The 22,504-nt window shown below is 46.7% G+C and overlaps 8 protein-coding genes across 8 annotated transcripts; 3 read left to right on the forward strand and 5 right to left on the reverse strand.

The window, feature by feature from the left end:
- Window positions 1-1,917: 1,917 nt before the first annotated feature.
- Window positions 1,918-3,015, forward strand: C8R40DRAFT_1048480 (isoprenoid synthase domain-containing protein; the record flags this gene model as incomplete). Its single annotated transcript, XM_046224506.1, has 3 exons — window positions 1,918-2,200; window positions 2,261-2,510; window positions 2,604-3,015. The coding sequence occupies 3 exons, from the start codon at window positions 1,918-1,920 to the stop codon at window positions 3,013-3,015; spliced, it is 945 nt and encodes a 314-aa protein (XP_046085129.1).
- A 1,016-nt stretch (window positions 3,016-4,031) lies between these two features.
- C8R40DRAFT_1238106 (isoprenoid synthase domain-containing protein) lies at window positions 4,032-5,206 on the forward strand (the record flags this gene model as incomplete). The annotated part of the gene is made up of 3 exons (XM_046233453.1): window positions 4,032-4,381; window positions 4,437-4,722; window positions 4,777-5,206. The coding sequence occupies exons 1-3, from the start codon at window positions 4,099-4,101 to the stop codon at window positions 5,204-5,206; spliced, it is 999 nt and encodes a 332-aa protein (XP_046085130.1). The 5' UTR covers window positions 4,032-4,098.
- A 74-nt stretch (window positions 5,207-5,280) lies between these two features.
- C8R40DRAFT_344796 (actin family) lies at window positions 5,281-6,997 on the forward strand. Its single transcript, XM_046234785.1, has 8 exons — window positions 5,281-5,403; window positions 5,452-5,494; window positions 5,550-5,903; window positions 5,957-6,179; window positions 6,236-6,299; window positions 6,356-6,458; window positions 6,515-6,690; window positions 6,751-6,997. The coding sequence occupies exons 1-8, from the start codon at window positions 5,362-5,364 to the stop codon at window positions 6,919-6,921; spliced, it is 1,176 nt and encodes a 391-aa protein (XP_046085131.1). The 5' UTR covers window positions 5,281-5,361; the 3' UTR covers window positions 6,922-6,997.
- C8R40DRAFT_344822 (Ribokinase-like protein) lies at window positions 6,896-8,726 on the reverse strand. Its single transcript, XM_046234786.1, has 6 exons — window positions 8,312-8,726; window positions 8,219-8,252; window positions 8,061-8,165; window positions 7,915-8,007; window positions 7,745-7,853; window positions 6,896-7,691 (listed from the first exon to the last, which is right to left on the reverse strand). The coding sequence occupies exons 1-6, from the start codon at window positions 8,411-8,413 to the stop codon at window positions 7,073-7,075; spliced, it is 1,062 nt and encodes a 353-aa protein (XP_046085132.1). The 5' UTR covers window positions 8,414-8,726; the 3' UTR covers window positions 6,896-7,072.
- Window positions 8,571-11,907, reverse strand: C8R40DRAFT_345021 (uncharacterized protein). Its single transcript, XM_046234787.1, has 9 exons — window positions 11,808-11,907; window positions 11,627-11,758; window positions 10,796-11,569; window positions 10,555-10,695; window positions 10,048-10,437; window positions 9,679-9,982; window positions 9,568-9,618; window positions 8,819-8,915; window positions 8,571-8,744 (listed from the first exon to the last, which is right to left on the reverse strand). Exons 3-9 carry the CDS (start codon window positions 11,567-11,569, stop codon window positions 8,729-8,731), a joined length of 1,773 nt encoding a protein of 590 aa, XP_046085133.1. The 5' UTR covers window positions 11,627-11,758; window positions 11,808-11,907; the 3' UTR covers window positions 8,571-8,728.
- On the reverse strand, window positions 11,608-11,902 carry C8R40DRAFT_1048404 (uncharacterized protein; the record flags this gene model as incomplete). The annotated part of the gene is made up of 2 exons (XM_046224499.1): window positions 11,608-11,758; window positions 11,808-11,902. The coding sequence occupies 2 exons, from the start codon at window positions 11,900-11,902 to the stop codon at window positions 11,608-11,610; spliced, it is 246 nt and encodes an 81-aa protein (XP_046085134.1).
- Window positions 11,908-12,181: 274 nt separating the features above from the next.
- Window positions 12,182-18,719, reverse strand: C8R40DRAFT_1110981 (uncharacterized protein). The gene is made up of 8 exons (XM_046228339.1): window positions 18,629-18,719; window positions 18,184-18,576; window positions 17,994-18,133; window positions 17,007-17,945; window positions 16,710-16,947; window positions 13,318-16,656; window positions 12,971-13,178; window positions 12,182-12,850 (listed from the first exon to the last, which is right to left on the reverse strand). Exons 1-8 carry the CDS (start codon window positions 18,643-18,645, stop codon window positions 12,314-12,316), a joined length of 5,811 nt encoding a protein of 1,936 aa, XP_046085135.1. The 5' UTR covers window positions 18,646-18,719; the 3' UTR covers window positions 12,182-12,313.
- Window positions 18,720-18,731: 12 nt separating this feature from the next.
- C8R40DRAFT_1110984 (uncharacterized protein) lies at window positions 18,732-21,801 on the reverse strand. The gene is made up of 5 exons (XM_046228340.1): window positions 21,589-21,801; window positions 21,389-21,528; window positions 20,976-21,335; window positions 20,828-20,922; window positions 18,732-20,776 (listed from the first exon to the last, which is right to left on the reverse strand). Exons 1-5 carry the CDS (start codon window positions 21,635-21,637, stop codon window positions 18,859-18,861), a joined length of 2,562 nt encoding a protein of 853 aa, XP_046085136.1. The 5' UTR covers window positions 21,638-21,801; the 3' UTR covers window positions 18,732-18,858.
- Window positions 21,802-22,504: the final 703 nt, after the last annotated feature.

Genomic DNA, 22,504 nt, shown 5'->3' on the forward strand with positions numbered 1-22,504 from the left:
CCTTGTGCCGTATAAGGCTGTATACTGGACCAGTATATCAAACAGAAAGAATGTTGCTGTTACCGGCAATCTGTTGTGGTCAAAGCTGTATATATCACCTTTATTTGGATATGATATAGACGTGAAAGTTATATCTTGCCCAAATCATGAAGTGAGATCAGTTGAATGGTGATATCTGCACTAAGTAATATGTGATTGCAGGCCACGCCCACTGCACCACTGTGCCGTAGAATATTATGTAATTTAAAAAAGAGAAATGCATTATGGGGTGCTGATGTTGAATGTCATTTTGGACACAGAGAAAACACACCAAATGGAGAAAAAATTCTGTTCAATGAAAAAAACAAAAGAACTGAATGAGAATGTACACGCATTTCAGTTATCATGAAATACAACAAGTTGTATCATCACGCAGCAACCAGATAGATAGATTGATTGATACTTGGCTCTGGCCAAAGTGACGGGGTCCTGCATTAAAACAGCCAGTCACGGTAAGTCAACAACCGCAAACTCAAGCCACACAGAGGGAAGGTAGACTACCGCTGATGTACTGCATACAAGTAAGAGTAAGAGTGCAACAACTAATTACGAGAGTACAAGTTAGAGGAATACTAAGGGTAGAGAGAGTATGGAGCTGGCATTGAAGAAGGTTAGTGATCTCCCATAGTTCCCTCCCAGGTTTCCCTTGTTGTTGTTGTCACCATCAGTGAGAGGCTATGCATCTAATGAGCAGGAAAGGGTAACAGAGGTCACTGATGGAAAGTATGGCAAGTTAGGAGGCAGAGTGTCAGAGTGTTTGTTGCACAAGAGGGTCATTAGATTTTACGAGCATTGAGACTGTAGTTTACGGGAGTCTTTTCCTTATGTATGGCAGCTTCTGTAATTCATTTCCCCTTATTTGGTGATATTCTATGGCACCAAAAAAAAGAAGCTTAACATTTGCCATGCATGGTGAATTGTGATGTAGTGACCTGCAATAGTACGGGCGGTAGACAGTCACTGTACTCTAAGACAGCCCTAGAGTGTCATACCAGAAACAATAATTTACCGCCTAGAATTTAGTAATCACTGTCGGTGTTGTTGATCAAGCAAACTAGTGAAATTTATAATTCAACACCTCACTCCATGTGTGGAGATTTTTCTACTTCTGGTGTAGAAGCAAAATAAATCCATGCATGAAAAAGAATGATGACAGAAAGTCACAGCATCGTGTGATATCAAGTGCCATACTGTGCCAGTAGTGGTTCCTCACACTACTGCAATTTCTTCTCGGCAGTTTAATGATGAACTTTCATCTGGTGAAGTGGAGGTCCGTGTAATCAAAGATTGATATAATCATCTGATCACTGTTCTCTTGTTCTCGATGAGCTTTCTCTAGTCATAAATACCCAGTCGAAAGGTCGTGGTACCGGTGTCTGCGGTAAAGACTCGGAGGATCTGGATTTGATCTTTTGGAGGAGGACGTATGTAAGAGATGCTGACCAGAAAGCTGGACAACGTATGAGTGACTTGACAGACTTCTGGGAAGGTTTGAGGAAGTCCCACATAGCTGGGCACATCAATATACCAGCATTTTTAGTGAATCGAGCCCTATTTATGGTTTCGGATCCGCCCCTGTTCCGAGTATGCCATCTCGGGCCAATTATTGACTTTGAGCAGTGCAAACGGTGTTTCAACCCGTCAAGAGCGTGCAAACAAGAAGATACCGATAGTTTTATCCATTCATGCGCTATTAGCGGAGTGGGATATGTCCTCATCAGATAATGGTGAGAGTACATTGTGGTAGTTCTTATCTCGAGTTGACGTGGAACTGATGTGGAAAGGGGACTTGTCAACAGAGATGACAGATAATGAGAAAGTTGCTGGTTATATAAGAGGGTTCGATCGTCTTGGGCTCACCAACCAGAGCGAAGAGACATGGCACCATTCCCATCTCAACTTGTTAACACTGCTAATATCTCTTCATACTTCAGCTCCTTCCCAGTGAGGAGCTGCGAGCTCGATGCTCTACCTACTATCCAGCAGGCCTTGAACGACACAATCTACGGCTGTACGGCTCCAGGGTCGAAAGAACGGAAAAAGGCTGAGTACCGTCATACAAACCCAGCAGGAAACCTATTTGGCTTGTCCTTTGCGTTATGCGAGGCAGATCGTCTTGGTTATGTTGGGAAGCTGATTGAGTTTCTGTGTATCGTCGATGGTGAGTACTTGGGCATGACAAGAGTATGCAAGGAAGTATTCTCACCAGCGCTTGTGATAGATGTGATGGAGGATCTTCCCTTTGGAGAAGCATGTATAGAGCATGCAATTCTACGACAAGCCCTATACGAAAGTTATGACGACGACCAATACGGCGGACGAGCTGTTGGGAAAATGAAAAGCTATTTGCGCGAGTTACGTATGGAGCTCGCTAGCCTCAATGATCCATGTACCCCTCTATTACTAAAGACCTTGGACACCAGTCTTCGCGACAGAGACAGCGATGACGCAGAGTTCCAAACTCTTGCAGAGTATATCCCCTATCGAAAAACAAACTTTGATTATGAGTATGTCCCCTTCCTTCAATTCACTATGATCACAGGCCTCAGCTGGAAATCTTGTAGTTTTGTGTGCCAATTAGTGCGGTGGGCCATGAATATCTCACCCAAAGTCCAAGAAAATCTCATAGTCCGGAGTTACGAGCACACTGTTGGCGTCATCGTTGGCCTAACGAATGATTATTTTTCTTGGGAGATGGAGCGCCAACAGCCTACAGACAGAATACGGAATGCAGTCCCAGTCTTGATGAAGGAACATTCTATTTCCGAAGTACAAGCGAAGTCAATGCTGAAGGAGATCATTATCGGGGAGGAGAGTAAAGCAAGGGAACTGAAGAGCGAAGTTATGAACCAAACAGAGGAAAGTGAGCAGATGAAGCGATATGTAACTGAGATGGAGCTTTTTGCAGCGGGATACAGTTTTTGGTGTGCAACTTGTCCCAGATACCACCGTTTGCAAGAGGAATATTTGATCTAGAGTATTGTTTTCCGTTTCCTTCTGGAATGATACACTAGAAAGAGGAGTCGTGTAAGAGTAGAACAAACACGAACACGTACTTACTTGGATACAGTCCAGATACATCATCCAAGAATCGGTGCACGGTATAGCATCAGCAAATGCCGGAAAACTGGCAAGACTTCACCGGTTTTTCAACTAGTCACCAGAATTCCTGGGAAATGTGATTGATACCGCAGGGGACGAGAGAGGACGTCGCCGCCTGTCGCCGCCAACCATACGTAGTAGAGGCTGTGGTTATCTAGAACCACTCGACCCTTCTTCGATCCCCTGTGGAAATGATGAGAGCGAGAACGCACATATAGGTGCATACACATTTTGATTTCGATAGACCTTCTTATTATTGATATCGCAGTCGGGTTCGGAGATTCGATTTTCTTTCGACTTTGAAGTTTTGTGCGTATATTAGGTATAAATATGCACAACTAAAAGTATGAATTTAGAGGTGCGTTTCACCGCATAATGATAGGAAGCCAACTTCTTATCGGATTAGCTGGTGACTTGATGAGATCGACTTCCTCGGATGATTGAGAGTTTCCAGGTTCATAAAATGGGACAACGTACTGTGAGATGTCCGATATTAAAACCCGGTCATAATTTGTATTTGCTTCCAAGGATTCAAGTCGACTGCAATACCTCTCTATTCTCCCTGGAAGGACCTAACGAGATGGCATGTTAGGGACAGTTGTCGGATAAGAGATATCGAGCAACGACCAAAATAATCAAATCACGCAGAATAGGGGAGGTCGGGACCGCCAAGTCGTAGCGTCTGTGCCGGATAGGTACCGGATATCGATAAGTATGATTATATTATTACGCGTGTGGTGTTACTATATACCTGGTGTTACCCACTTTTGAGAGACGGAATGCAGGTCGGGATAGAATAGCATACAAAGATATCGGGATCTTGTACCTGTAGGCTGTGATAAAACTGCTTGAAGAAGATGAAAGCGGAATCGAAGCAAAATGTAATTTACCAGATACGGCACACCTCGCTGTGAGTTATAAGAACTTGGATATCTATGGGCTGCGAGCGAAGACTACATGGCACCATTCGCATCTCACCCTGTTGATACTACTAATGTTTCTTCGTACTTCAGTTCTTTCCCGGTCAAGAGCTGTGAGCTTGACGCTCTACCAGCCATCCAACAAGGCTTGAACGATACAATTTACGGCTGTACGACTCCCGGGTCAAAAGAACGGAAAAAAGCTGAATACCGGCATACCAACCCAGCAGGGAACATTTTTGGCTTGAGCCTCGCGCTATGCGAAGCAGATCGGGTCGGTTATGTGGTAAAATTCATTGAGTTTCTCTGTATCGTCGATGGTAGGTCCGTCAATATCATCGAAGAAAGTGGCCAGGTTCTCACCGCTTGATATAGATGTGATGGAGGATCTTCCCTTTGGAGAAGCATGCACAGAACATACCATTCTACGACAAGCACTACACGACAGCTACGACGAGCACCAATACGGCGGGAGAGCAGTCAGTCTGATGAGGAACTTTCTCTACGAGCTCCGGATAGAGCTCGCTAGCATGGAAGACCCAAGCACTTCCCTGTTACTGAAGACTCTGGACACCAGTCTCCGTGACAGAGACAGCAACGACTCAGAGTTTCTAACCCTCGCAGGATATATTCCCTATCGAAAAATGAATTTTGATTATGAGTGAGTCGTCGTGATGCCAGAAGATATGGTTAACTGACCTGTTTGAACGTGCAGCTTTGTGTGCCAACTACTACGTTGGGCCATGTGCATCCCGCCAACGATCCAAGATGATCCGCTAGCAAGGAGCTACGAGCACATCATTGGGGTCATCGTCGGCCTGACAAACGATTATTTCTCTTGGGAGATGGAGCGCCTAGAGCCTACAGATAGAATTAGGAATGCAGTTCTTGTCTTGATGAAGGAACATTCAGTCAATGAGATGCAAGCGAAGCCGATGCTGAAGGAAGTAATCATTGAGGAGGAGAGAAAGGCCAGGGAGTTGATGGGCGAAATCATGGACCTACCAGAGGAACATGAACCGTTGAAGCGCTATGTGGCTGGGATGGAGCTTTTTGCAGCGGGATATAGCTTCTGGTGTGCAACTTGTCCTAGATACCACCGACCACAGAACGAGGAAAGTTTTGTAGAGCAAGCTAAATTGTAACAATATATACATATTATAGAAATAGATAGATAGAATTCTGAAAGAATCATGATGCATGTTCAAGTCAAAGGTTTCGGCGCCAAATTAGTCTAACCTTGTCAGTTGCCTAGCACTTACATACTTTCATTATTTTTCGCCCCTTGTAAACTCTTCAAATGGACCCTGGAATACCGCTGGTAGTAGATAATGGCACAGGTGTAAGTTCAGTGAGATGATCTACCGATAATCGTTGACAACATGTGCAGTTCGTGAAAGTTGGTTACGCAGGCTCGAATTTCCCTGAACATGGTATATCTCAAATAAAGGCACTCAGACTAAAGCTTAAATGCACTTCATTTCATAGTATTTCCGTCTATCGTTGGCCGCCCTATCCTTCGAGCAGAGGAACGGGTTGGCACTGCAGTGATCAAGGATATCATGGTTGGAGATGAAGCTGCCCAAAATCGAAACTATCTCCAAGTAACACAGCCAATGGAGCACGGTATCATAAAGAATTGGGAAGATATGAAGCATCTTTGGGATTACACGTTTGATGAGAAGCTCAAAGTTGATCCAAGAGGAAGAAAAGTGTTATTGACTGAGCCGCCAATGAACCCAAAAGCAAACAGGCAAAGGATGTGCGAGGTGATGTTTGAAGAGTACGGTCTTGGAGGTGTATATGTTGCCATTCAGGCTGTGTTGACTTTGTATGCTCAAGGTTTGTGACGAGTACTTGCATTCAGAGATATCCGCTCAGATGTTATCTGTCAGGTCTTACAACTGGTGTCGTCGTTGACTCTGGTGATGGTGTGACTCACATCGTCCCCGTTTACGATGGATTCGCCTTACCTCACTTAACGCGTCGATTGGATATCGCTGGACGAGATGTCACCAGATATCTAATTAAACTGCTTCTCATGCGTGGTTATGCCTTCAACCGAACTGCTGATTTCGAGACTGTACGAGAGATCAAAGAGAAATTATGTTATGTTAGGTGAGCACCCTACTCGTGAACCATGGTTGCGTGATGCTAATTGAAAATCGCGTTAGCTATGATCTCGATCTTGACACCCGTCTTTCAGAGGAAACAACAGTACTTGTCGAGAGTTACCAGGTGCACACCAAAGTTACAGAGCATTGTCACCACTGTACTCAGAGTTTTCCATTCAGTTGCCTGACGGACGAACAATCAAAGTCGGTTCAGAGCGATTCGAAGCACCAGAATGTATGTTCCAGCCGCATTTGGTCGACGTAGAACAGCCCGGTGTAGCAGGTCTGCTTTCACTTTCGCATTGCACATGCTCTCATCTTATGTCATTCAATTCCAAGAAATGCTGTTCCAGACCATTCAAAATGCTGCTGTCGATATACGAGCTGAGCTATACAAGCATGTCGTCCTCTCTGGTGGATCAAGCATGTACCCCGGTCTTCCTAGCCGTCTAGAGAAAGAGATGAAACAGTTGTATCTGACGCGTGTCCTGAACGGTGATCCATCGAGATTGAACGTACGTTTTCTCCTACTCAACTCGAATGAAAATTTGAAACCCTTGGGTCCTTTAACACAGAAATTCAAGATCAGAATCGAAGACCCTCCTCGACGAAAGCATATGGTTTTCCTCGGGGGCGCAGTCCTTGCTGACATCATGAAAGGCCGTGAAGAATTTTGGATATCACGAGAGGAGTGGTTCGAGCAGGGTGTTCGATCCCTCGATAAGCTTGGCCGAGGAGAAAATTAGATGATACATTTGTTTAGCAGCTGTGCTGTTTTCCAGTAACCACTGTAATATACGGACGGCTTAAAGTAACATACAAAATATTTGGAACAACACGCAAAACGAATCACGAAAATAAAAAATCTCTATTACCTACATAGTCTCTATAATTTCTCTATAATTTCTCCCAGAATCCGGACCAACGTTCTAAACGCCTCGTCGCATCACCAAAGTCACTTCGGATAATGTCAATGCTTTGTACCAGCCTCAGCTCCCTCCCTCTCATCCTTCGAACTTTGCGAATAGGCTCAACTGCATCCTTCTCATCATCAGTAACGAGCCGTTCCTCCTCGGGCAGCCGTTCGGAGTACTCAAATGTCTTACAAAGCACCGCATGAGTTTTTGTCAACGCTTGAGATACAGCTTCGGACAAAGATGTCCGAAATGGAGGAAGGACCTCCGGTAATGATGCCTCAAGCGATGGTTTGTAGTGCGCCAGGACAAGAGAAGAGAAGAGGTCCCCAACGCCGGAAAAGTATCCAGGGAGTAAAGGAACACATTGTACATGTACTTCGGAAGGTGAATTCTCGTTTGATACGGAGGATGTTATACATAAGAGGTGTTCCGATTCTGAAACGGCGGGAGGCCGAATAGCATTAGGAAGAGTCTCGGAAAGCCATGGTGCAAGAGGAATAGAACTGATTGCCACATTGGGAACGCCAAAATCCTTGTGAAGTTTGGTTAGAGCAAGTCTGAGAGAGTGTAGGTCGGTCAAAGAGATTCCAGTCAGCGTTCTGGGAAAGGATGTCAGTGAAACAGGGTATGAATGAACGAATTATATCCTCACTCTACTTCGAACCAATTGGGAGTTATAATTGTTGAAAGGGGTAGCAAGCTACGATACACTGGTATCACGTCTGCTGAAACATACAATCGGCCTGCATCACCCATAACAGCTAAGCATGCGAATCAATCAACGAAAAAAAAATAACGAGATGATAAGCTACAGTCACTCACGGTCTAACAGATAGATCAATTCTGGATTTTGTTTTCGTAGTTTCTCAACCAGTCTGGCAACAGCAGCTAAAGCTTCAGCATTAGGGATATAGCCTAACTTTTTGAAATTAACTTTCATCCGCAAAGGAAGTAAAAATACGCTTCACCAGTCAGAACTCGAGTTGGACATAGTAGTTCATTGAACTCCATAGCTTCGAATATCGATTCGAGTTCCGCTGCAGACGTCTTGCTCCCACCAGAACGGCCGTATCCTGCGCAATGATGAGTTCGGATTCCACATATTTAAAATTAAGGCCTGAAAGACCTGCATGGTTGGAGAAATTGACGGTATTCACGAGCTGTGATTAAAAAAAACCTAAATCAGACAAATATCGATTATAATTTCCATGAGACGTACATCGACATCATAGCCAAGACATTGCAGAGGGAAGGCAGCAGCTTTACCACCAACGTAGCCAAAAGCAACATGGGATTGAATGCTGAGGACTCTTCCTTCCATTATTTATGTTGGGGTAAAATTTGAGATCGTCAGTCACTAGTCACTATTGAAAATCATCCGCCGTCAAACGGGTCCGGCAACGAACGGCTGCTTCGGAATATCGGTTGAAGCGGTATTGAAGATTGATTAGGGATTATTCAAAAACAAGTTACAATCAGCAAGTAGACTATAAGACAGACAACAGTCAAGTGTAAAGAAAGAGTTGAAAAAAGTAGAGAACAAGCTTGAGAGAAATAATAAATGACGGTCAGTAGAGTTGTATAAAGTCGAGGTAGGAGAACTGAATGGAAGTGCACAATGGGAAGAAATTACGATCTAACAACAGTTACTACTGATTCAGGATGATTGCCCAGCCAGAAAAGATCAGGTCAAAGTGAGTTACGGATGAAACTAATGTACACCTACCACTCGCCTCCCCAAAAGTTAAGAGGGGAAAAAAGGAGTGAGGAAAGCAGGAAAAACACAGATTTGAGTGGTTGATAAATAATGAAGGATAAAACCCCTGCGTATAACGAAAAACAGGTCAAAGCTAGATAGAAGAAAAAAAAGAGAAAGTGAGAACAAAAACAAGCACAGCGAACAAGGACCAGGGATGGTATAGTACAGTTATAGCAGATAGGGTAGATAGACATAAAGGGACTGCGTTTTGCGTACGCGCGAGTGGAAATGGTTTCCTCCTTCCAAAAAAAAAACAGATCGAGTCAAATCAGTATCGTCCTCCCAAGTTGCATCTTTTTTCCTTCCTTCCTTAATTCCGTTGAGCAGCTCAGGCCACTGCATACGGGTGATCACAACCTACTTCATTGGATCCAACGAATCATCCAGTCCCTGATCATTCGGATTGAACCATTGCCCAAAGTCTCTTTCGAAATTCAAGTCCCCTCCTGGATCCCGAAAGAGATTGGGATCGAACGTATCAAGGCCGCCAACTTCGATGTCGTTCATAAAGTCGGATCCGAAAAAAGGAATGTCTGAACCCGCACCATTCATCGCATTTATGCTAGAGTTGATACCGACCATACCAGAACCCATGCCGCCTGGGCCAATGCCATTGGGCATCCCTGACATCGGACCAGACATGCCTGACATTGGAGTATTGCCGAGCATCGAACCTGGTGAAGGGTCCATGTTTGGCGGAGGTAGAGATGGCATACCTGGGTGAGGACCAGAATTTGGGGTGGGATTTTGGGATGATGGAGGTCTACCTGGTGGTACAGGCGTTGATGAAGGACCATTAGCAGGACCTGATGCAGTAGGGGTCATACCTGCACTTGAAGGAGGCAGTCCACCGCGAGGTGAGCCTTCAATTTTCATATTCATGTCCTTTGCCGAACCATCCTTGTTCATCCCAGGCGATGGAGGTGGCATTGGTAATCCTGGACCGTGTTTCGATATACGATTATTAGGCCCTGGTCCTCCAGGTACTGGGCCGCCACCGAAAGTTGAGCCTGGGTCGGAAGGAGATCCAGCGCCACCACCACCAAGCTGTCGTTGGTGGAAATTGGCAAGTGAGTTGCGGTATTGTATCGGTCCATCTAGTGGTGGCGGACGACCGGGTGGGTTCATGGGCTATGAGAGAACATACGTCTTAATTTGAAAAAGAAACCGGCGGATGATTACAGTTAGTTACCGACCTGCATTTGAGGCGTCATCATACCCGGCTGACCCGCCATCCCCCCGCCCATTGGCGGTGACATTGCGTTCATTGTATGTGGAGGAGCCGGACCATTCATGCTATTCATTCCTATCCCGCCCATTCCCCCCATCGGCTGACCAAACCCATTTACATTCATAGGGCCACCCGGGGGTCCTCCTGAAGGCATTGGTGGACGCATGCCTCCTAATGTTGGTTGATGTGGCCCGGGACCTGGACCTGGGCCTGGACCACCAGGCGGGCCCATGCTTGAGCCCGGTTGGCCTGGCTGGGCCGCGTGTTGTGGGTAGGCTGGACCTAGTGGTGGATCGACGGGCGACCGGCGAGGTTTCTTTGTTGGAGGTGATCCTGTCCCAGGGACGTTGTCCGGCTAAGGAGCGGAGAAACAAAGTCAGCGTATAATCCTCGGGATAAATGGGGATTTGGAGTTTGGGATTGATTCCTTGATGAAGTATGATGATGTCGAGAAACTGATTACGTTACTTACGTCTTCTCGAGGCGACGTGCTGTTCCGCTTCCCAGTTCTACGTTGTGGTGGATGCATTGTTGAAGGACCTGCAGCAGCATTTGGGGGACCAGGTTTGCGTCCTGTGGGACCTTTCTGTCGCCACATACTATTGATACGTTGCTGTAAAACAGATCACAAGCAAGGCAGGTTGACGTAAACGATTGTGGATAAATTAAAACTTCAGTTCAATCAGTTCAATGGATGAGAAATTGAGACTTGCCTTTTCGTCCAAGGTCATGTTTTGGATTTCTTTTCCGACCAATCCAAGCTCTTCCCTCAATCCAGTCAGGGCAGCTGGCGGGATTCTCAGCAGTTCCTGTGTAAGGGGATCCTGTGAGCTACGAGGATCATTGGATACTAGCCGTGAGCTCATGGATGGGCTCGAATGTATCATTCCGCCCATCTGGCCTGGACTTGCTGTTCTACTTGGAGGCCGGTTCATGGGATATCCAGGTATTTGACCCGGCCCTTGATGTATGCCGTTTGGGGGTGGAGGCGGCATACGTGAGTTGAGATGTGGAGACTGACCGATGTTCATCGGAGGTTGTCCGGGATTGTGAGGCGAATTAGCCATCGTAGGTGAAGGAAAAGGGGGACCGCCGCCGGTTGAGCCTCGGGGACCTATTGCAGTCCGTTGCGGACCTGCTATTGGTTGTTGAGGAAACGATTGGTTTGGTGGTTGAGGGATGCCATTGACGTGTGATCCTGAAGGAAAACCGGGTGGACCACCGTTCGTCATTGGGCCAGTTGCAGGAAACGGCCGGCTGGCAGGTAAAGGAAGACCATTTACACCTGGACGCGGCTGACCTGGAGGCGGCAATGGCTGACCTCTCATTCGACTGTTACTCTGGTTTGCTTGATGCTGAAAAGAAAATAATGGATGCCAATCAGAGGGAAAGTGATAATGAAAATTACCTGTGTGTAAATCAGCGCATCGTCGGATCCGTTCCCGCTTGCCTTGGCAGTGAAAAGAACCCAAAACACAGACCACCATCTGGTTTTAAAAAAGGTCATAATTAGTCGAGGGAATGTTCAAAGGCGAAGGACGCACTCGAATAAGAGGCCTTGCCTAGCGTTTATCGGCGGCTGGGATTCTGGTGGTAAGTCAGCCTCTAGAAGTAGTTCGCGGGCTGTTTTCCGAAATCCCCGTTTGAAGCAGTAATCGTAGATGTAAATATTAAACCTGTAACCAGTCAACCAGTAAACCCAGAAGCCAGAAAACAATCACGCACATTCGGTCACCTTCCCAAGACAACGGGCTCTGCGGATAGTTGGGTTCATTATGCGCCGACAAGTGGCTCGACCCCGGTTGACTAGCACTGCTCATCGCCGAGTTGTCCTCGCTCTCGTCGTCTCGTAGATGTAAAAATCCAAATTAGATTCCGCAGGATGGCCAAGGGACAGATACCAGTCGAATTTACTGGCCCACCAAGTCGGTTTTTATGCACAAACAGTCAATTTCTAATGGACAAAGGGCAATGAAACGACCAAGTTTGCTACAGGGAAACAGAGAAAAGTGAAGGAAGAAACGGGGGAGACAGACAACAAGTCAAAATGATAGCCAAATGGTCCACTGCTCCGGTGCTTACGGCGTCCAAATTTGCACTGCTTTTTGCCTTTTTGGTCAAAATTGTCTGTACAAAAAATCAATATATCGCTACATGAAAACTAGTATTCTACAGTACTCTATGGACCGTTATCATTATACATTTATGTACTATATATTCTTTGCCTCGCATTAATGCCTTCTCACCACTGCAACTTGAAAATCCCATCCAGCAAAAACATACTTGATCTCAAATAACCTCCGCATTTCTCTCCATCCAGTTCCAGTACCAGCCACATCACCCAGAATTTGTGCATCCGCTGCCTCCCCGAGATCCCTCACCACGTACACAAAATCAGCAGGCGAAAGCAACGAGCGAAACAGGGAACCAATTAGAAACGCAATAAGTGCAACGATCATCAAAGTTGACACCGGATACAGTCTCGTGGGATTAGCCACTGTGGGTCGTTCAACGCTGTCACTCGTCTTCCTCAGTTTCGGTCCCATAACCGCAACTTTTCCACCACCAGTTGTATTCATATTCCCACCCGAGGAACCATTGGGACCACTAGTCTCAGCGGGTGTGATATTAGTCGCCGTTCCGAGTGTTATAAATCTGGAGAGAGGATACGGATACGACGGGAGGAATTTGAATGAAAAAATGCCTCCACCAGCGCTTCCCTGCTGCGTGAGATTAAGTCGTGGCGTCTCTGGGGGCTCTGGCGCCTGCTGTTATACACGATACATGTTTACACGTTTGTTGATTTCATTTCAACAGGGGGAGAGGAAAAGATAACAAACACAGTCAGTACAAACCACAACAAGTAGCAAGAAAGGTAGTCAACTTACCGTGCCCTGCTGCACCACACCGTCACTTGTCCCGCTCTCGGTTCTGGAGCTACTGACCTCTGTCGAATCGCCTAAAGACTGTCGATCCATTCCATCTGCCACAATCATTTGACCGTACACATCCGCTGTCTTCGCATCGAGAAGACTATCTGCGATTCCGACAGGCGTTTTGAGATCATCAGGAAGCGCTTCCGATTCATTTGTCGCTCTGAGTAATGAGGTCGGTAATGAATGGACATGAAGTTCATCGAAGATCAATGAAAGTAAAAAAGATTGGAGAATACCGAAAGCAAACTTGACGCCAAAGGCCATGGAGGTAGAAAAAAGATAGCGAACGGGACACTGACCTCAAAAGTATACTCATCTTCGACACCCTGTCATCTAACAGCTCCTCCCTTCCTAACGTCGTCAATGACTCCTTTTCACCAACAACCGCTACCTCCCAAATATTCCTCTTCGCATTCCATACCTTATTTTTTGTGTCATGACCGACTTTAGAATCATTTACACCATTTCTTCCATCAACGACCCACACTTTACCCTTTACCATCCCAACGCCATCAGCATCTTTTTGCACAGGTTTAACTTCAACATACACAACAGCGCCCCCTTCCTCCATCTCAAGTAACCAACTCGGTTTTGGTGGCGCAACTTGTGTCTCGCCCGTTAATGGATCCTGTATCGTAGAAACACAATACTGCGCAGTAGGCAGCGTTAGTTTGAGTAAATGTCTCGTAGGAGACTCAGATTCGTAGTCGTAAGTATAGTGCGAATCGGAACTTGTCCCCGTCCCCATCCCGGAACCCGAGGAATGAAGCGGGGATAATGGGATGGTGTGGAGGGTGTAGGAAAGGGGAAGTTGGTGTTCGAGGAGTTCAGAGTCGGAATTCAGATTTGAGTTTGATGCTGGAGGGATGGATGGCGAGGAAGGGGAGATCGACGCTTTAGTTGCGACGCCAGTCGAGTATGAGGTCGAGCTTGAGAAGAGCGAATCCAAATTGATCGGTGTGGCGTTAAGGTTAGCAGAACTCTTGGTTATAGAACTATCATTTGCCCGAGGTGGCGATTTAGATTCGTCACGCCTTTCTCCTTCCTTGACCCCCTTCCCCTCCTTCCCGGTAATCTTCAGAGTCTTGGATTTTAATGTAATTATATATCCCTCAGGATAAAGTTTCGAATCTATTACGACTTCGCCTACCAGCAGGTCCGTAGTATGCCTAACCTCGCCTTTGAGGGTAAAGGCGGAAGAGGAGCGACCGCGGAAGCCTGAGTTCGACACGGAGGCAGTGCGTTCGCGTTGGCCTGGCATGGCTTGAGTTAGATTGACATTGTTAATGTTATTCAAGCTGTTAAAGGTGCCATTCGTAGATAAATGGGTCATGGATGAGAGAGATGACAAGGATGCAATGTTTGAGAAAGAGGGCGGTGTGGACGAGGGCAAAAATTTGGTTGGGGTTATTGGTGCGGATAACGGAGATGATGCTGAAGTTGAGATCACACCTTGAATGGTATGCAGGCTGGAGTCACTAGATGAAGACTCAGGAAGAGTGTTTAGCTCCACCCTGCTCGCGCGTGGCGTGACCTGCTTTTCAAGGGGAAACTGTCGTGTAGGACTCAAAGAAACATTACTCCTAGATGCCTTGCCTCCCGCCGAGAGATTTTCAGATTTAGCCCCGCCAGGATAATCTACGAAAATTGAACTGGTATAAACCCTAGAAGAAGAATCGTACTTCGTTCGCAACAAAGTCTTGTACTCGTCCCGTTTGCGCAATTTCCATCCGAACTTAGCATATGTTTCGGCCTCCACATCGTCGTCTTTTCTATCAGCCAGTATAAAACCAGCGGCAGGTAAACGTGTGATAGGCATTGATGAGATACTCTTGACGTAGGACTCCACAGTAAGAATAGCACGGGGAATATTGGTATTAATGAGTGAGTTCATGGCCGCAGGAAGAGACCCAGCATAATCCACTGCAACTAGTCGTGTACACTTCGACGACGGGACAGCGTAATTCTCTTTCGTATAAGGGTCCAATGTTTCCAGAATCCACGCATCTATGTACACCCGCCCGATGGGCAATCCGTACTGATTATACTTTGCAGCAGAAAATTGGCTAACCGAGTCGGGACTAAAAGAAGTAGACACGCAATAAATTGCATTGCGGCAACCAGTTCTACCGCTAGCGTCCCCGGAACCACTTCCAGGGGTCCCAGTGTCTGTATTTCGCATAGATCCCAAGGGGGAGCCTTGTGCTCGAGCCACCACGAACGCAATATAAAATCCTCGATCCCGGAATGGAAATCCGCCTTTGGACACCATAAAACTCGTCTTGCATCCACTTCCATATGACTCAAACACCGTTTCCGAATCGAACCTGTCATCCCACTTCTTCCTACAGTCAGGTTCGGTGATAACTGCTACAAGTTCCTCCGCAGATATCCCCTCAATGACTTTCTCTCCCTTGTGTATCGGAATGACGGGAGATATATCGGAAACGAGCTTCCGCCGAACTGAAAGCCCTTTGTCATTCACAGGAGCCCAGCCAGCTTGGGGCGTGGTGCTACAGTGATAGTTCTGTGTCCAGGACAGGGCATCAAGGACGTATTGCATCGGGAGCTTGGACGAAGAAAGTAGCGCGTCATTTGCTCCCGCTGCCATAGGGGAAATAGCTGCGATAGTTTGCTGAGTAGTGGCAGTAGCTTGATCGACTGCGTACGTGAAAAATCTTGCAAGCGGACTGGATACCTTAGGCAAGGTACTGGAAGCTCCGTCAGTATTCAATACGTTCTCGGACGTTGGGGAATCCAACACATCAGCATCCCACTCCGCCCGGCGTCTCCGTATAACGCCCATTACCGGAGGCTGATCCAATGGGATTCGAGGCGGTTTAATGCGTTTCCTCCGTACCAAAGTTTTTATCTCATGTTCGGGAAGTTCCTCAATATCAACACTAGTTTTGGCTCCATTCACCATCACAAGACCCTTTTCTTTACCTGGGCCACGTCTGACGATCACCTGAAGCCGTTCATCATCGACAAACACTGCATCATGGGTAATCGTCAGCCACAGCCCACCCCCCTCGTCTGAGAGTTTGTGTCGTCTCAAACAAGAAATCGACTGCGGGGGCGGATCCACCACAATATCCAATGAATGTCCCCAAGTATCCATATCGCATCGTATTTCGCATTCGATCACTGGAGAGGTAGGTGTACTGGAATTTTCGTCGGAAGTAGTCGAGGTCGACGTTGCCGCTGAATTATCAGTAGGTGATCCACCCACCATTCTCCGACTAGCATGTGGCTCATATTCCAATCTGAAATTGAATCGTTCATGATCATATCGCAAGTCATTCGCCTTAGCACCAGCAAGCCGTGTGACAATGGGTGGACCACCGAATTTGATAGCGAACTCTCCAATACCAGCGAGAGCGTTGATCATTTGAATGGGAATTGAAGTTTTGTTCGTCCAGCCTTTGGGATCCGATTGCTCCAGGAGGGTCAATAATGTCGTATTTGGCGACAAGGCTTCGATAGCCCATCCTTGTAGATCTACTTGTGTTCGAATAACATTGGGATCCACTGATGGAATGTTGGGAAATAGGTGCGAGTCATCCGCTGAGAAGGAGAAGACGTGTATTGCGGTAGGTGATTTGTAGACTGTCTTCAGAACGACAGAATCCCGACCACTGACCGTGGGTATGTTTAGCAACATAATGTGGCAGAAGCACTACGAACATACTTTACAGGCCATGCAGGTTTTGTCTTTATATGCCACAGTTCGGTGAGATCATTAACATCTTCAAGAAGTGTAGCGTCTTCATGCTGCTTGTCCCAGAAATTTCTGGCGCCCGGAGAAACAACAGCACTATAGAGATCCCAGAGCCCGACGCCGACAAACGCAGCCTCAGCTCGGTAAACAACTAATGTCGGATCTATGGAATCAAGCTGGGTTATCGTGACACCACGGGCCTCCGTAGCTTATATATATAATGTAATGAATATAAAGTAAGATACTTAGTTGGAAACAAACACTTACTACGCTTCCATTTCGCTTCGGGTTCTTGAAGCAACGAAGAAAAGTAGATGTAATTTCTCTTTATCCTCGATAAGATGGTCTTTTCAGCTCCTATACTCCTCTCCGTTGCTACGCGGATCAATGGAGGCGCAGATGACGATGAGGCAAAGCTGGTAGCACTAGATCCATGAACAGATGATGACGACGGTAAACTGACGTCTGCTGCACTTCCGACGTCGAGCATAATAGACTGGGCTGCAGCATAGGAAGAAGGATCACGCTGCTCTTCAGGCTCCTTAATGCTTTGAGGAACTCCGTTCAACCGCAATCCACTGGAGGGACCCGAAATTTCGATTACGACTTTGACTTTCAAGACGGAATGGTCGTCAATTAGAGGCGCATGAGTTAAACGGAGGACAACCAGATCCAAAGGTGAATCCGACGATGAATTATATGAGGTACTACGTGTCGCATGTGCAGCCCATGGAAGTTTCTCGACCTCTTCGGACGAAGCTTTTGTGGTGAGTTGTACATCCCAGCCTTCTACAGAAGGCAAGACACATTCTATGGCCCGAGTTAGACGTCGCTGGTCCCGAAGAACAAGAAGATCTTCGAATCCTCGTGATTGATCTGTGTGACTGTCATCTTCGGGTATGACTGAGTACTCGATAGTCAACGCCTCCCTGTCAATTTGAAAGCGGATCTTTTCAATGGTTATGCCATTGCCATAACCGACAAGTTTGGGAATGCGAGTAGCTCGTTTGGTAACCGTTTTCAGCAGACCTATTATCATCGTTGAAAGCTGCTGAACGACGCTTGAGGAGGATCCAATATTCCACATAGCGCGGAGGTCATGCTGCCAGAAACAAGTTACACGTATTATCCCAGCGGGTGATGATTTGCGCTTCGACTCTGACGGTGGCTGGGAAGGTTTGATATGTTGTATACACCAAGCAAGCACTTCAACCACATCAATCATTGGTTGTGCGAAGGTAGGTCAAGACGTACATGATACATTCGATCTGAGATACGGGGGGGAGGGACGGAGGTAAGCAGGCTCATCCGAAGACCGTGGTAGGGAAGTGGTAATGTCAATAACAGTCGTGGCGTCATGAATTGTCCGTGAAATTGTGACAGCATCTCGAGGACTTGGCCTATCAGCAACTCTTCAGAATATCATTATTTCATCAACACTTACCTCGCAGGCCAACCCAACGTGAAGTTCGTCTTGGATATTCGTGTGTCTTGATTAAACATTTCCACCAAATGAGCATCAACTACTGCAGGGTCCCACTCTTGCCGAAGCTCTGGAGTAGTAAGAACTGCTCTCCAGGGCTCAAGTGTGACCATTTCCTCCTCGGCCGGAACGTCGAGTATGAGTCTGTAGATATCATCTCCGGATTTACTTGAATGTCGATGAACAATGACATTGGATAGTTCTGGTAACGAAGAGACCTTTGCTTTGCCTTTTCTGTTGACTGCAGGATCTACAGATGTCGACACACGCTTCCATTCACTGAAGGAAGCAGAAAGTAAGTGTTTGAAGCGTGTTTCGGCGTCATTTAGTGCATTGCTCCAGGAATCCCTCAATCTATGAACCTCAGTGAGTTGCATTGAGGTAAAGAGACCAACCAATCACTCACTTGGAACCATCCGACATCACCGCTCTTAGACAGAAGAAAACAAAACAGTGTTTAAAACAGCGTGTTCCTGATCACTCTCCCTGGACGGAAGTAGGTTAAATCACGTGACATTCATTCTAAAAAGAGTAATATTCAAATAACAGACAGATGACTTGAACAATTTGAACATGGATAGCAAGTACGACTACTAATAATGACAGATAGATACAATGCAAGAACTCTCTCTACGATTAATCCAATGCCCGTGGAGCTTCCGGTACTACATTATGTATCTGGCCGTCAACCATCTTCCGTCTCCTTTCTCCAACCTTCCAGATAACATCCTTCAATTCCTGAACAACTTCACCTCCAGGACCCCATCTTTCACTAGGAATTGATGATGACTGGTCTCCTGACTGACGCTTTTGACCTCCCTCCTCATTCGCCTTCTTAGCTAGCTGAATCCGTTCCTCCCTACTAAGCTTAGAACGTTCTCGCCTGTAGACACCAGCAGCACCAGAGTCACCTTCATAAACTTGTTCGATTCCGGGAGGCGGCAAGTGTTTGGAAGTGGATGTCAGAAGGAGATGCGACGTAACATCATCCAAAGAGTTGACGATGGCAACGGGGTCGGCAGGGTCGACAGAAAGCTCATACTCTAAGGGAGCCATTGACTCGGGTCTGTCGGATGATTCGTCGCTGGCGTCATGTCCTAGCGTAGGAAGGTCATGAGGGGAAATTTGGGAAGAATTTTCATCTTCAGATTCATCTGAATGTTGACGAGGGGGCGAAATGATATCCAATAAACGTTCCCGTCCTCGCTCACATTCACGCAAAGCAAGTCCAAGTTCGCGCCGAAGTCGCTCATAGGCCTGTAGGGCCGGATGTTCTTCCCTTACGAAAGGTTCAGCGGAGGTTGACAACTGTGGAGTCGTGACTGTGTCATCATCGGCCTCGGACCTATGTCTGCTGGATTTGATTGCAGCAACGCACGCTATTAATTGCTCTCGCGCATCATCCAGAGCAGACGATATTGCTTCTACATGGGTGGCAAACCTACTGAGGTCGCTCCGCATAGGCGCGAACGACTCTCTATGGGAATTTCTATGCCCAGAGGACCATTTCGTCTCATCAAAAGTCAGATCAACGCGTGATGGCCCAGGACTAGGCGTCTCATCATTGAGCCTCTGATCTTCTACAAAGTCCAAAGCCTCCGTCAGTCGTGCACTCGCATCCGCAAATGTACTAGTCAGCAACATCATAACACTCTTCACGTTCTCCCAGTACGTCTCGTCATCTCCTTCTTCTACAAATCGCAGAGCGAGAAGATGTGAGCATGTATACCGTTTCGAAGCTAGAGCATTCTGTAATGCTGTGTTAAGTGATGAAAGAGATAAAGGATGCCTTGGTGCCTGCATCGCAGTAAAACGGGAGGCCGATGGCACGGTCGCGAACTGCGAAGTACGTGGAGAGCGAGCAGGAAAGTTGGTCAATGAACTTGAGGAAAAAGTGGATTTCACAGGAGGTGAACTTGGTAGTGATGTGGATGCTCCTAGAACTTTGAGACCTCCAATCGTACGCGTTCGGCGCAGTCTCAACGCAGAAGGGCCAAATGATTGATACTCTTCTGAATCATGATCATGATCAAAGATTGCAGCTGCCCCGCTTGCATCATTCTCTGTCCCGGATCGTTCTTCTAGAACGCCTGCCAATTGCTCCTCCACGAGGGGGGTAGCCGGAGCACTTCGACTCTGTTGCAAGGTGCTGGTTGTGCCTGCCGTTTGGAGAAGTGCGGAAAGATCCGATCGACGCTTCTCTCGTCGTCTAGTGAGTTGCAGGGAAGGGCTCCCGGCATTGGCCAGATAAGAGTACGAACCATTCCAAGTCGCTCGCTTGTTCTCTACTGAGTCCGGAACAGAGCGTGTGCGGGTTCGTAATTGTATTGCTTCAGGATAAGAAGAGGGTCGAGAAGGAGAGAGGGGAGAAAATGACTTGAATGGCATCGGGGAGGGAGGTGCATACATTTCTGATATCTGTGACAGTTCAGAATGGGATGCAAGTGCTGAAAGTAGTTGGCGAACATTGTCACACTGACTCTGAGTCGTCAACAAAGCAGAATGAAGGGCTATTCTAAGAGTAGAGGCGGGGGAGAATGGCGTTACTAATGTACTGGAGGGAGGTGTCAAACAAGAGTGTGATATCTGTACAGAAACTCCATACTTTTCTTCATTTTTTTCTAGTGTTGTCATGGCTTCTTGGACTGCCGAGTCCCAAACATTTCCGGCTGCTATAAGATCATTAAGTGTATCCAAATACTTTGGCAAGAATATGATGAGAAGGCGGCATTAGAAGATTCCAAAGCACGTACGGGAGTCATATCATACTTTGATGAAGATTCTGGATTGCATATATACAAGAGCAACGTTGAAATCCCGAACAACACAAGACTTGCGAAGTAATAACCGGCACCAAATAAAACAGTAACGAGTGCGAGAGCCAGAAAGAAAGTATAGTATTGATGATCTTGGGGTAAGGAATGAATAGGTCGGTGTGAAATCTCTGAAGAACCGAGGCTTGAATCTCGACTGTGGTGGCCTGGTAAGCGAGGCAGTCGGGCAATATGAGGTTGAAGTAGAGATGGAGAGAGTAGGGGCGAGGATATGACGCTGTACTTGAAACGTTCGACGAAGGCTGAAGAGGACTCTGTGAATATCATGGCGCGTATGGTCTAAATCGAATACAGTGAGCCAGTGGTAGGAATTTGATAATTCGACGACTCGCCTGAGCAAGATCTTTCAGGAAATTAGGACAAGTCTCATGATTTGTGACATCTTCAAAGGGAAAGTTGTCTGTTCTGTCTTCTGGTTGAGGCAAAAACTCGGCCACTCCACCAGGCATTAATTCTGGAGCCTCGCCAGCTTCTGAAGAAATTTCCTGATATTCAAAATTGGTGAAAATAACTTCAAGTGTTGTCTACAAACCTCTAAGATACTGTTCCAATGGATGGTGATCGAATACGGGCTGCGCCATAAGTTGGGAAAGGCGCCAATTAGGTTGTCAAAGAGTCGTGAAGGAATATCGTCGCAGGGGCAGAGAAGATGAAGGAACAGCGATGTGTTCACTGTTGAAGGTCGGAACCAGAGAGAGATGGCCGTAGAAGAAAAGCTGAGAAGTGCTTAGCTAGGATCGTGCACAAAAGACCTGGGCGCCTCTATATTTACGTAATATGTAGCCCCCTTCGTCCCATCCAGTATGATGGCAATTCCTGATTTTCAGGAAATGTCACAAATACGGGAACGCTCGAATATCTACCCAATCTGTGGTAGTGCATACCTCCAGCATCCTGAAGGCTACATCCCCTAGCCTTTTCGCGATCTCGGCTAATCATCTTACCAATCACAACTCAGTTGTCCGCCCACGGATAATCTAATTATGTTTTCGTCGAGAATATGCATGCACCATTGGAAGAGCAAGAAGACACCGAAGCAGTAGTGGCCACGAAGCTCACGTTTCCGACTCAAATCACACAAGATCCTCCATCCCTACTACTCTCTAATGCTCTTTCACAGTCAAAGTACCAGAATAATCTGTCTCACGCTATACAACCAACTCAGCTTTCGAAGTTGTCCCAGTCTCAACTTCAAGTCGCTCAGTTCCTTGACGGAAGGTCCGGGTGTTCGAGCAATATGGTTCTGCATGATCACGACTTTCCCAACTTCTCGATGTCGTGGATCATAAACTCGCCCTGCAGAGGATCTGTCTCCCTTGCGTGGATCCTCTTGGTTTCTCTGCCTGCACCGGTGGCCAAAGACATTGACGGCTTCTCGTCCGAGATACAGGCAGTCGAAGATTTCAACATTTCACCTTATTCTTGGAGCTGCTGATGGGGAAAGTCCT

This window comes from Lentinula edodes (genome assembly GCF_021015755.1).
Source record: "Lentinula edodes strain Le(Bin) 0899 ss11 chromosome Unknown C8R40scaffold_23, whole genome shotgun sequence".
In the NCBI taxonomy this organism is placed as follows: Eukaryota; Fungi; Basidiomycota; class Agaricomycetes; order Agaricales; family Omphalotaceae; genus Lentinula; species Lentinula edodes.

What these genes read in the sequence shown, in the direction of transcription:
- C8R40DRAFT_344796 (XM_046234785.1), top strand. Translation starts at nt 5,362, where the DNA reads ATGGACCCTGGAATACCGCTGGTAGTAGATAATGGCACAGGT. An exon ending in TACTTGTCGAGAGTTACCAG is followed by an intron (nt 6,300 to 6,355) that starts GTGCACACCAAA and finishes TTTTCCATTCAG; the next exon opens with TTGCCTGACGGACGAACAAT. An exon ending in GTGATCCATCGAGATTGAAC is followed by an intron (nt 6,691 to 6,750) that starts GTACGTTTTCTC and finishes CCTTTAACACAG; the next exon opens with AAATTCAAGATCAGAATCGA.
- C8R40DRAFT_344822 (XM_046234786.1), bottom strand. Translation starts at nt 8,413, where the DNA reads ATGGAAGGAAGAGTCCTCAGCATTCAATCCCATGTTGCTTTTGGCTAC. An exon ending in GTCTTGGCTATGATGTCGAT is followed by an intron (nt 8,253 to 8,311) that starts GTACGTCTCATG and finishes TTTTAATCACAG; the next exon opens with CTCGTGAATACCGTCAATTT. An exon ending in TCCAACTCGAGTTCTGACTG is followed by an intron (nt 8,008 to 8,060) that starts GTGAAGCGTATT and finishes TCAAAAAGTTAG; the next exon opens with GCTATATCCCTAATGCTGAA.
- C8R40DRAFT_345021 (XM_046234787.1), bottom strand. Translation starts at nt 11,569, where the DNA reads ATGGTGGTCTGTGTTTTGGGTTCTTTTCACTGCCAAGGCAAGCGGGAA. An exon ending in GCACGTCGCCTCGAGAAGAC is followed by an intron (nt 10,438 to 10,554) that starts GTAAGTAACGTA and finishes TCCGCTCCTTAG; the next exon opens with CCGGACAACGTCCCTGGGAC. An exon ending in TGATGACGCCTCAAATGCAG is followed by an intron (nt 9,983 to 10,047) that starts GTCGGTAACTAA and finishes GTTCTCTCATAG; the next exon opens with CCCATGAACCCACCCGGTCG.
- C8R40DRAFT_1110981 (XM_046228339.1), bottom strand. An exon ending in AAACCTGCATGGCCTGTAAA is followed by an intron (nt 16,657 to 16,709) that starts GTATGTTCGTAG and finishes ACCCACGGTCAG; the next exon opens with TGGTCGGGATTCTGTCGTTC. An exon ending in AAGATGAGTATACTTTTGAG is followed by an intron (nt 13,179 to 13,317) that starts GTCAGTGTCCCG and finishes CTCATTACTCAG; the next exon opens with AGCGACAAATGAATCGGAAG.
- C8R40DRAFT_1110984 (XM_046228340.1), bottom strand. Translation starts at nt 21,637, where the DNA reads ATGGCGCAGCCCGTATTCGATCACCATCCATTGGAACAGTATCTTAGA. An exon ending in ATTGGAACAGTATCTTAGAG is followed by an intron (nt 21,529 to 21,588) that starts GTTTGTAGACAA and finishes AAATTTCTTCAG; the next exon opens with AAGCTGGCGAGGCTCCAGAA. An exon ending in CTAGAAAAAAATGAAGAAAA is followed by an intron (nt 20,777 to 20,827) that starts GTATGGAGTTTC and finishes ACCTCCCTCCAG; the next exon opens with TACATTAGTAACGCCATTCT.